Consider the following 12,387-nt stretch of genomic DNA (forward strand, 5'->3'; position numbering starts at 1 on the left):
GTGTGAACGATTTAGAATCAAATCATTAAATATGTGAACGTTTTAGATATCTCAGGTTTGTTGTTCAAAGTGATGATGGTAGAATTCAAGTTGGTTGGTTGAAGATTCAAGTTGGTTGGTTGAAGTGAAGGAATACTTTGGGCCTTTTGTGTGATAGAAAAATATCGCTTAGACTAAAAGTAAAATTTTATAAGATGCTGATGAGACCTACAATGCTCCATGGCGCTGAATGTTGGCTTTTAAAAGAGAAGCATAATGCTAAGTTAAATGTTGCCGAGATGAGAATGATTAGGTGGATGAGTGGCTTTACACTTAAAGAAAAAATGAGAAATGAATATATCGATGATAGGGTTGGTGTAGCTCCAGTGACAGACAAAGTTAGAGTGAGTCGTCTTAGATTGTTTGGTGGCATTAAATGTCGACCAGTTGATGATCCGAGTAGGAGAGTAGATGTTTTAGATTCGACCTATGTTAAGAAAGACAGATGTAGACCTAGGAAGACTTTGGCTTTTTGTATAAAAAATGAACTTAATTTATTAGAACTAAATGAAAATATGCACTAAATAGGACACAATGGAGAAAAAGGATTCATAGGACAAATAGGACACAATGGAGAAAAAGGATTCATGCAGCCAACCCCACGTAGTCGGATTAAGGTTTGGTTGTTGTTGTTGTTCAAATGTTTGCAGTTGTGCTCGAGTAATAATTAGGGAAATTTACATAAATGCCATAATTCTTATGCATTTACATATCTAACACAAAAGTTTGATATTATACTACCTTGGTGTCATAAACATATGCCTGAAAACGTGTTGTTCACTTTAAAAAAGTAGTGATTGTGGTATCTTTGATGTGATGTTAAGACTTGAGTGGTATATATGTAAATATGATTGTTTAAGTGTTAGATGTACATATAAATTGTGTGGTGTGTATGTAAATGCCTCTAGTATTCATTGATGTTTATTCTGTGATTGGATTGGAAATTGTGTTATGGATTCATCTGCAATTTTCTTTCTTTGGACATGGTTTGAGGCTTTAAAGAAAACTAAGGATGGAAAATCTGTGAGAGATTTAGAAGTTTCTTGGCTTACTAAATTCTTTAATATTTTTTTGAATACTAAAAAGATGCCCGTCGAGTGGAGGAAGAGTATTTTGGTCCCATTTGTAAGAATAAAGGGCACACATAAGAGTGTACAAATTATAGAGGAATTAAGTTGATGTGTCATTCTCTAAAATTATGGGAGAGGGTAATTATGGGAGAGGGTAATGAGAGGGTAATTGAACATAGGTTAAGTTGTGATACAAAGATTTCTCATAATCAATTTGGTGTTATGCCGGGTAGGTCTATTACGGAAGTTATACATTAATTGAGAGGTTTGATGGAGAAGTACATAAAGGGGAGGATCTACATATGCTTTTTGTTGATTTAGAAAAAGTTTAAGATATGTTTCCAAGAGTTATCCTTTGGAGAGTTCTTGTCTATTGTGTGAAAGTTTTAGATATCTTGTCTATTGTTCAAAGTGATGGTGATATAAATGGGGATGTTATTAGCAAAATTCAAGTTGGTTGGTTGAAGTGGAGGAATGCATTGGGCCTATTGTGTGATGGAAAAATATCACTTAAATTGAAAGAAAAATTTTATAAGATGGTGGTGAGGCCTGCAATGCTACGCAGAACGTTGTCTTTTAAAAGAGAAGCATAAAACAAAGTTAAGTGTTGCTGAGATGAGAGTGATTAGGTTGATGAGTTGACACTTAGAGACAAGTTGCGAAATTCATCTATCCAATAAAGGGTTTGTGTAGCTCAAGTGGCAGACAAGAGTAGATAGAGTCGTCTTAGATGGTTTGATCACATTAAACGCCGATCATTTGATGATCCGGTTGTGAGAGTAGATGCTTTAGATTCAACTAATGTTAAGAAAGGTAGAGGTAGGCCTAAAAAATCTTGGGCATATTGTATAAAAAATGATTTTAATCTATTATAATTAAAAATGATTTTAATCTATTATTCTATTATAATTAAATGAAAATATAACACTCAACAGGACACAATGGAGGAAAATAATTATTGTAGTTGACCCCATGGGATAAAGGCTTGTTGTTGTTGATTACCATGCCAACAAGAAGTATGTCATATTAATATATTAATTGAATCAATAAATAATTGTCAATTGATTCAATGTAAATAAGTTCTATTCCAACTAATGTAACTTTTACGAGGCTTAAAATTATATTCCTTATTTTGTTGGGAATTTGGAGGTATAACTTCGAGAAAAATTTGAATAATTTTGAGTACTTATTCTAACATTATCATAAAGTTATTTTGAAAAGTTGAAGTAACCTAAACAAAATTAGTAGGACATTCTTAATTATTTTAATGTTGTGTTACAGCTGAAACAAAATTAACATTGGCTAGCGTGACACAAACTTAAAAAAGCAATATTTTTCATTTATGGAATTTAAGAATTGATTGCATAATCGGTTTAAGATTTGTAAACAATGTGATTCTGGCGTGTTTGAATATTGTGGAAGGTTTGCACATTTTGTAGCGGCACATTTACTCTCAGAACTTTTTGTTACTATTATTTGTTTTGAAGTTTAGGAATAATAGATTTTTTTAGAATCTCTTAGAACAAATTTTAGTATTTATGATATTTTTTATTAATTTTCTCATGTCATATTAGCTGTTTGTATTATTGCTTGAAGTTCACATGAATTAAAATCTATGCATGAAAATTATAAGTCAATTATTGTTGTGAACATAAGAGATGAATCTGTTGTTAATGTAATGATACATTTGAGTAAGAAATTTTTTTCTATAGGAGCATTTAAAGAATGGCATGCAAAAAAGGCTGGGCGATTAAAACATATGTATTGAGATAAGTGCTTATCAATTAGAAGTTCTAGGAAGTTTTGTGATTGGTCAAGCATCTATTTATCTGATTTGATTTTATTTCTTGAACTGGCAAACAATTTCCCTCTTCATCTTTTCCCTGTGATGTTGCATCTAACATTTATTAGACAATTCTATATTTCTTATGTCTAGAACTACAGAAGTTGAATTTGTGTCCTTTTTTTTTTTAATTGTATGCAATTCTATTTATTCCAAGGACAAGTCTCGCTATGATCCTGGATTACAAAATTAATGCCAAATTGTATAGGCATGTATATTGTTTATATAATTAAAACCTTGAGAAGGTGTATAATCAAGTATATTTTGAGTTGATTGTTGCATTCTAAAAAGGTTATGTTGAAGTTTTGAAAGATATGTGTGGTATAATATTGATTTACATGGTAATAGTAAAATGAATATAGTTCCCATTCACAATAGAATTCCATCAACGACCATTAAATCTAGATTGATTTGTATTGTTTTTGGAGGCTCATCAGGAATACACAAGTGGAGGCAAGTTTGGGTATTGTAGGCGACAATTCTATTTGTTGAGTTCTTTGTTAAAATGAGTGAAAAGTTAGAGCAATGGTGGAATTACTTAGAAGAAAACTAGCCTAGGATTAATAGAACAAAGATTGAATATATGATATTCAATTTTAAATGTATGAAAGCGATAATTACACGTCAAAGTTGGTTGAAGATAATCCTTTTAGTGGAATTGTTATATAGAATAATGAGAACATATCTGTTTTGAATGATGAATATGCGATTAAGAAGAAGAGCTCATTTAAGCTTGTAAAGTGGTGAAACAAAATCATGGAGACAAACTATTTTATAAAACTGCTAGGGGATTGACTTTTTTTGTTTTGATTAAGGTCTTGAACAATAAGTGGTCACTAATAGCCAGTTTAAATGTAACAAGTTTTAATGTTGTGATGGATGTTTGGTAAAATTTGAAAAGGTTGATTGGTAAGTGATAAACTGATAATTTGAGAAGGTTAGTTGATTAGTGAAAAATCAATTAAGTTTTGGGCATGTGCACTGTAAATTTTGGGAATTGAGCAGGATGTTCTTATTGATATGAATGGAGAGGTATTAAGTACAAATTACATGACTCCTAACAGAGAAAATATATAAAATAAGAAAGACATACAAATAAAAAATACATAAAACATGAAGGAAATATATAAAACAGGAAATATCGGAAAATGAATTAAATCAATGCTAATAAAATCTAACACTGCCTCCCAGTTGAAGTGTAAATGCCAATTATGTTCAATTGGGATTTGAACTCGTCAAACAATGATCGAGGAAGATTCTTCGTGAGAATATTGCTAGTTGACTAGTGGAACAGATGAATTGAACACAAATTTTCCCGGAATCAAGCTTCTCCTTGATAAAATGACGGCCAATCTCCGCATGCTTGGTACAATCATGTTGAACCATATTATGGGCAATGTTGATGACGACTTTATTATCACAAAATAGCTGCAGAGGAACGAAGACCGATATATGTAACTCACGGAGCATGATACGTAACCAACGAACTTCACATTCTCTTAGGGACGGACCGAAACTCGTCTTCAATATTGCTACGGGCAACCACACACTGTTTTTTACTTTTCATTTGATAAGATTTCCCCACACAAATGAGCAATAACCCGAGGTAGATCGACGATCATAGACGAATCCATCCCAGTCGACTTTCTTATAAAGTGCAACAGAGCGAGATGTGTGATGAGAAAACAACAAACTTTAGCCCGATGTGCCTTTTAAGTAGAGGATGATCCGATGTACAGTGGTGGGGTGATGTTCGTAAGGACCAAGCATGAATGGACTGACAATATCAAAGACAGGACTAATGTCCGGGCTCATATGGACTAGGTAAATGAATTTCCTTGCTTAACGTTGGTAGTGTGCCTTGTTCATCGGAGATGCATTGGGAGCATTTGCCACCTTCTCATTGGGATCCATTACAACAACTACCAGTTTGCAAAGTAGCTTTGTCTTGGTCAGTAAATCTCAGATGAGTGACAGAAGAACGTCGTGTGATCAGATTAGGCCTGAGAGAAATCATGACCCACAATAACTTTTGCAAACTTATTGAACAAGGCCCGAAAAGATTCTTTCAATCGACAAATAAACTTCCGCAGTCGACACACTTGTCCACGGGAAGAGGTTGAGTCAAAGCTCGGTGGCAGAGACATATACACCTCCTCTGCGAGATTGTCGTTATGGAAAATATTCTTGACTTCCAGTTGGAGGAAGGGGCAATCCAGATTGATAATAGAACCCAAATAGTGTTCAACTTAGCTCTTGGAGCAAATACCTCATAGTAAATTCCATAGCCTTGCGAATAGTATTTTTGGCGACCATTCACGCTTTGTTGCGTTCAAAGGATTTATCGGAGTTAAATTTGGTGTTAAAAATCCACCGACAACCCACTATTTTTTTTATTCGAGAAAGATCAATAACATCCTTCATATGGTTTTGCTGAAGGGCATTCATATCATCAATTACTACTGCCTTCTAGAAAGGGTCCGTCAATGTTTTCTCAATAGTGGATGGAAGACAACGATTCATTAAGGAAGTGGCAAATGCTTTTTAGGTTGGTGATGAGGTGTGGAATGAGACGTATTTTGCTATGAGATAAAGAGAGCACGTCTGATTGCGCACCTCGATGGTAGAAGTCACATTCTCATTCAGAGCATGAGGAATCCCTACGAGTTGAGAAAGTGTTTTTCCAGAGATGTCGGTCGAAGCGGATTCCATGCACTACAGTGAGGCAACGGGTTCAAGAGTAGGGAGAAGTCTCAACCGAGGGGTTGGTATGCCGTGTAGACACGTAGAGTAGATGGTTGGTGGCTGATCTAGTTAGACAGAGGGTTCCTCATAAACAATGGATGTAGGAGTAGGTGGAATATCTAACGGAGTTGGAAAAGAAACACTACATTGAAAATCTAGCTCCCTCTCACTTAAGGAAGTGTTAGGGAAGTAGGAAATACTTTTAAGAAAAGGGACATCAACACTAACATAGTAGTATTCATTGGTGGTAGGATCAAGGCACCAATAGCCTTTTTGAGTGGTCGAATATTTGAGAAAGACATTTGATTGACCGAGGGTCTAGTTTGCTACGAGTTAGGACTGTGTTCCGAACAAACGCCGTGCTCTCAAATATTTTGGGATCTAATGTGTGGAGAAAAACCAATAAGTAGGAAAACGTGACATCAAGACTTCTAATAGGGTTCGAAAGTTGTGGATTTTTGTGGGGACTATTGATTAGATATGTGACGGTAAGGATGACATCATTCCAAAAACATTTCAGGCATTAGATTGAAACATAATTGAACAAACAACTTCAAGAAGGTGGTTTTCTTCCCATTTTATTGAGAAGTATTCTTACTTTAGCTTGGATGGACGATGCTCTTATTTACCAAGAGTTTTCTTAATCTAGACTTAAAAAGTTAAACGGTCGTTTTCGATCCGAAGGACTTGAATAGATGTTTTGAATTGGGTCAAAATGAGGGAGTAGGAATTTTTGAAGGTGATAGCCGCTTCACTTTTGTCTTTTAATATATAAACTCAAGTCATTCGAGTGTGGTGATCAATCAAGATAATGAATTACCGTTTATTGGTGTAGCTTGAAGTTCGAGAGGGTCCCCATAAGTCACTACGAACGAATGAAAAAGAAGCAGGAGTGTAAGCATGTGGTGAATATGATACACGTTGATATTTAGCTAAAGTTAGATCTCACATTTGAAACTAGATATATTTTTATTAATGAACATTAAATGACAAAATTAGTTCAAATAGTGAAAACTGGAATGACCCAAACGACAATGTAAAGGCATAATATGACATTTAATAAATCAGGAAAAACTACAAATACGGGATGAAGTGTTCATGTCATCAACCTTGTTCTTAGAAAAAGTGCAGTTCGACTATCCACTTAGCATTTTCAATCATCCTCCCTCGAATGAAGAACTTGAACGACAAATAAATAAGGAGAAAAATGAGTACACAATCAAAGTTATATGCCAACTTACTGACCGACAAGATGTTACACTTCGGCAAAGGTACGTGTAGCACGAATCTTAAAGTTAGCTCGGCTGTTAGAACAACTGATCCTTTTCCCTTTATCCTCAATGGAACTATAGGAACAATCAACAATTTTATTAGTATCTTTATCGAATCATGGGGAATATATTGAGAAGGCTTGAGAACACTTAGTCATGTGGTTCATAGCATCTGAATCAATAATTCTCGAACTAAAATAAGTAAAAGCAGTGAGTGCCATAGAAATGTTAGCTTGACGAACATGGGAGGTCGACGAGATGGAAGAGAACTGACTAGATCCAAGCAACTTAATTAAGTGTTCCATCTGACTCTTCATGGAGTCTGGTGATTTTGGGATGGTCCCAGTGGGGGCCGACTGCTTTTTGGATTATGAGGTTGTAGCAAGATCCTTAGCAATAGAGGATTATGTTGAAGACTTATTTGCCGGTTTCCTGTAGAGCTCCCAACACTTGTCTCAAGTATGGTAGGATTTGTTACAGAAATCACATGTAGAGTGATTTGCTCGTGAAGGTGTGATAGAGTTTTGAGCACTATTGGAGAGCAAGGCAGAAAATTCGGCTGAAGTAGTGGGGTGCTGAGCATGACAAGTCTTTTCCTTTCTTCGTGACAGATCTCATTGAATGTCGCCCGGGTTGAAGGGATCACAACCAAGTATACGACCCCAGACTTCATCGAAATTTTTGTTCAGGTCGGCCATAAATTGGAACACATGATCCTTCTCAACAATTTTTTGGAAGAATGAAAAATTAGTTGGAGAGTTCCAAGTGTAGTTGTAGTAGGGATCGTATCCATAAGACAACCAAGTCATTGTAGTACCGGGTCACCGTCCTTAATCTCTGTTTTGCCTCGCGGATTTTCTTTGCGGTTCTTCTTAGAAACCTCATAGAGTTGGCCATAATTACTTATGTTCGAGTAAGTATTGCGAACGACAGTCCATAAGCCACTCGCAAGCAGAAAAACAGGTATGAACGACCAATCGAGGTTTTCATGGAATTAATCAACAATGACATGACCATTAAATTCTCCACTTCTCAGGCTACATATGTCGGATCAGCCTTCAAAGGTTCACGAATCATAACTTTGAGATGACCAAATTTACCTCGTCATTTAAGGAACAATGACACAACTTCAAACTGTTCGAGGAATTAGAGCCGTTGAGTTTATGGGCGGTGATCAGGAGGTTCAAGTGATTTTCAAGTCCTCCGATCTGCGATGGGATTGTGGTCGGTGTCAATCCTCTGGTGGACTCAAGTACATCGTCAGAAGGATGCTCAGTGGTGGAGGAGCCCGCCATGATTCTGACTGAGCCAAGAGGTGAGGTTGGGATGCTGAGACATGGAAGGATTCCAACTACAGGAGGGAGGCTCCGTAACTGGAAAAAGGGAAGGATCAGTGGCTGAACGTTCAAGAAAAACCTACAGGAAGGATCGACGACTGGAAAAAAAAGATTACAGGAGGTCCGTTTTGCAAAAATCTGCAGGAGCAGCTGATGCCACCAACGACTAGAAAAAAATACTACACGAAAAATATTGCGGCATTGTAGATTGCCTACAGGGAGTGCCGGCGGCTAGGTGGATGCCCTGGTGGCAATTAGGGTTAGATCATTGGCTCTGATACCATGTAAATGTTGGGTATTGAGCAGGGTGATCTTATCAATATGAAAGGAGCGGTATAAGTATAAATTATATGACTAATAACATAAGAAATATATAAAATAGGAAAGACGTACAAATAGTAAATGACATAAAATAAGAAGGAAATATATAAAACAGGAATATAAGAAAACTAAATGAATCAATGCTAATAACTTCTAACATACAATAATGGGAAAATTGTCATTAGTGTAAAGGGCATATAAAGTTACTAAAAGGGTTATGACGGGAAAATGGGTTAATGTCTAAAAAAGTATAAATAGATTGTAATAACATGAGCAATGTTCAATAATAATGAATGTACACAATAGATTTATAAAGCCAGGCCGTGATATTAAGGATATAATGTTAATCATGATTATGATTTTTCCCTGATCAACATATTTTCTTTTTCTTTAACATGCCAATTCCCGTACCACTATTGATTCTTTTACACAATCAAATTAATGGTACGTTATTCAGTATTTAGCTATTATGCGTCCCACAGCTTATCTTATACTTGTGCTATGATTGCCTTGAATATAACTTTTATTTTTTTAAATTTGTTACATTTAAATATATTTTGTGTCTTAAAGTTAGAAATCATATTATGGAAAATGACCAATTCACTAAATTCTGTTATTTGGTTAATTTGAAGCCCATATTGTTTTAGTCAACAAATACCTTTGAAATCCCTCAACTTGATTTCATTTTGACAGACAAAAATAAACTCATATATTTATAAATTCTGCAAACTATTAATTAATATTGTTATCTGTAAATAATATATTTAAAGATGTTTTTTTTGCTGATCTACGCTTCTGTAATGTCACTCCAAGTTTGATGGAACACTTCATTTATATTGGGCTATTTTTCCTTTTAGGTTTATGCTCTAATAATTTTAGTTTGTTTACTACCTAGCAGCTTCTGACATCACGTTCTGCTTCTCCTGCAGTCGAGCTTTTTATGATAAAAGGATATCACAGGAAGTCAGCGGAGATGCTCTTGGAGAGGTATATAACACTTGGAACTAAATAGAAGACAAATTCTCATTGCAATGTAATTTCAATCTACACTGATGGGACAATTTTATTTAATTACTATCCTCTGTGGCAGGAATTCAAGGGCTATGTTTTTAAGATTATGGGAGGATGCGACAAGCAGGGCTTCCCCATGAAGCAGGGAGTTCTGACTCCTGGACGCGTTCGCTTGCTACTAAGCAGAGGTCTGGAGCGCCTTTCAGATGTTTGTTTTTGGTTCTGTATATAACACTATATTAGCCATGAATATTCCAACGACTTTCTCACTGCTACGACAGCTTAATTTACCTTGAAAAGATGTATTTCATTTTTAAAAGTTAAAATAGTGATATTTTTGATGTGATACGAAAGTTTTGGGCGTGGGTGGTAAAAATGTAAAAAAGCAAAGTTTAGGTGTTAGATATGTAAATATGTGGGAATTGGGTGGTAAAATGACGTGTGATCAGATATTTTTTTTGGCAGGAACCCCTTGTTTCCGTGGATATGGCAGGCGCAATGGAGAGCGAAGGAGGAAATCTGTTCGCGGCTGTATTGTGAGCCCTGATCTCTCTGTTCTTAACCTGGTTATTGTGAAGAAAGGTGAAAATGATCTTCCTGGGCTTACTGACGTCGAGAAACCTAGGATGAGAGGACCGAAGAGGGCCTCCAAGATTCGCAAGCTTTTCAATCTGTCCAAGGATGACGATGTCCGCAAGTACGTCAATACGTACCGACGGACTTTTACCAGAAAGTCAGGTGCGCTTGATTAAATTGATGAAGTTCATTGGTTTTGATTGTTTGAATGAATGAAATTAGAAGCAGCTCAAGTTTTAAAATTTACACACTTTTGCAATATGATAATTGAGTTCTGAAATGAAAGTATTACTTTTCTTCCATCAATGAAATGTGCCCTAAATTTTCTTATGGTTATCTGCTATGTTTTTTTAATTAGATTACTCTTATCTTCTTTTCTAATACTAAATTACATGTTAACTTTGATTTGTTGTTTGAGTATACAGTCGTATCCTCTATTATTTGATATGTACCCTAGCCCATTAAGCTATAGCGTCAAAAATGGGAGGTAACTGAAATTTCAGGGAGCACATGAACGTTTTATTATAATATTGTGTATGTGTAAGGAGATAAGTGTAATTAAATAAGAATGTTGCATATGACGCTTATGTTTTTTTGTATTAGCATTGATTAAATTTATTGACATTTAGATGTCAGGCTATCTGATACTTAAAATAAATGATAATAAAAAGATTTCATACTCAATTATTTGATCAGTCTAGGCGATAACATATTGTTTTAAGTGTCTAAGGTAACATTTAGTTCTGCTTGCAGCAACTGTCCCAGAAAACTGTTGCGTAGAAGCTGCTGTGCAGAAACTGCTGTGGATAAACTGACTAACTGTTTGTTTATTATTGCTGTTTGAAAATAGCTGCAACACAGTTGTTTCTGGACAAATGACCATCCCGCTCGTGTAGTGATACTGTTTACAACAAAACTGTCATAACAATATATTTGATATTTTTGAAGCAAAAATTCATTTAAGAACAGTGCAAAAATAAGATTAACAGTGAGTATCATCAGTAATAAAATAAAGAAAAAATTATTAAAATAACATTACCTGAAAATGTATTTGCATATCTAACACCTAAACTTACCTGTTTATCTTTATTCAATCCAAATCATTCATATCACGTCGAAAATGGTATTATTTTAACACTTAAAAAGTGAAATACAACAATCATTTCATGCATGGGTAAAAATTAAAATTCAGGCGTTAGATATGTAAATACATAAGAATTGAGTGCTATTTATGTAAATAATAAAAAATAAAAACAAAGTGCTTTACCTTCTTCCAGGTTTATACTTTAGCTCTGAAAATGTACTAACAAAACGTGCCTTTTATTATTTGCAGGAAAGAAGAGCAGCAAAGCACCAAAGATCCAAAGGCTTGTGACTCCCCTCACGCTGCAGAGGAAGCGTGCTAGGATTGCTGAGAAGAAGAACAGAATCGTTAAGGCCAAGTCTGAGGCTGCGGAGTACCAGAAGCTTCTTGCTAGTCGACTCAAGGAGCAGAGAGAACGCAGGAGCGAGAGTTTAGCAAAGCGAAGATCCAAGCTTTCTGCTGCGTCCAAGCCTTCTGTTGCTGTCCAAGCCTGATTTTGGTCGATTAAACTGTCTTGTTTTTTATTTATTGAGTACTTATGTAATGTTTTTGATTCGTTTTCTTTTCTGCGTGATTTCTGATTTTTTTTTTTGTGGTTTTTGAATGATTTTATTCTGTTAGGAACATGATGATAAGTCATATGTATGGTATTTTGTTTCAATATTTATTTGGTTTTGGATGATTAGTCTAATTTAATTTCATTAATAGGGCAAAATAAAATAAAATATATTTAACTTGGGCCCTAGTTTTGAGACCCTGTTTGGGGTAGCTACAGCTTATCAGTTTATCAGTTGCAACTTAGCTTAACTGACCAAGGAAGCTGTTGATGGGAAGATGGTTGGTTGTTTGTTTCAGCTGTTTGAAAATATTTTTATTGCAGTTTATTCTGGTTAAATAGCTATTCTGCCCATATTTAGTACTGTTGTTGCATAACAAAACTGTCAGCTATATATTCGATACTTCAGAAGTAGAAATTTATTTTAGAATAATATAAAAATTTAAATACACGCCTCACTTAACAACGAGTATCAAGAGTGCAAAAAAACTCAAAATCTGTTAAAATTATATTTAATATAATAATTATATTGTT

General features: G+C 35.1%; 1 protein-coding gene across 1 annotated transcript in view; it reads left to right on the forward strand.

Annotated features, from left to right (window-relative positions):
- LOC110033562 (40S ribosomal protein S6) overlaps positions 1-11,982 on the forward strand; it is a 17,647-nt gene extending 5,665 nt beyond the window's left edge. Inside the window, exons 3-6 of the mRNA XM_020737585.1 lie at positions 9,556-9,613; positions 9,717-9,825; positions 10,103-10,375; positions 11,547-11,982. Of these exons, the coding sequence (XP_020593244.1) occupies positions 9,556-9,613; positions 9,717-9,825; positions 10,103-10,375; positions 11,547-11,791 (685 nt within the window). The 3' untranslated portion in view covers positions 11,792-11,982. The remainder of the gene's footprint in view (positions 1-9,555; positions 9,614-9,716; positions 9,826-10,102; positions 10,376-11,546) is intronic.
- The last annotated feature ends 405 nt before the right edge of the window (positions 11,983-12,387 follow it).

Source organism: Phalaenopsis equestris, unplaced genomic scaffold (assembly GCF_001263595.1).
Source record: "Phalaenopsis equestris unplaced genomic scaffold, ASM126359v1 Scaffold001221, whole genome shotgun sequence".
Taxonomy (NCBI): domain Eukaryota; kingdom Viridiplantae; phylum Streptophyta; class Magnoliopsida; order Asparagales; family Orchidaceae; genus Phalaenopsis; species Phalaenopsis equestris.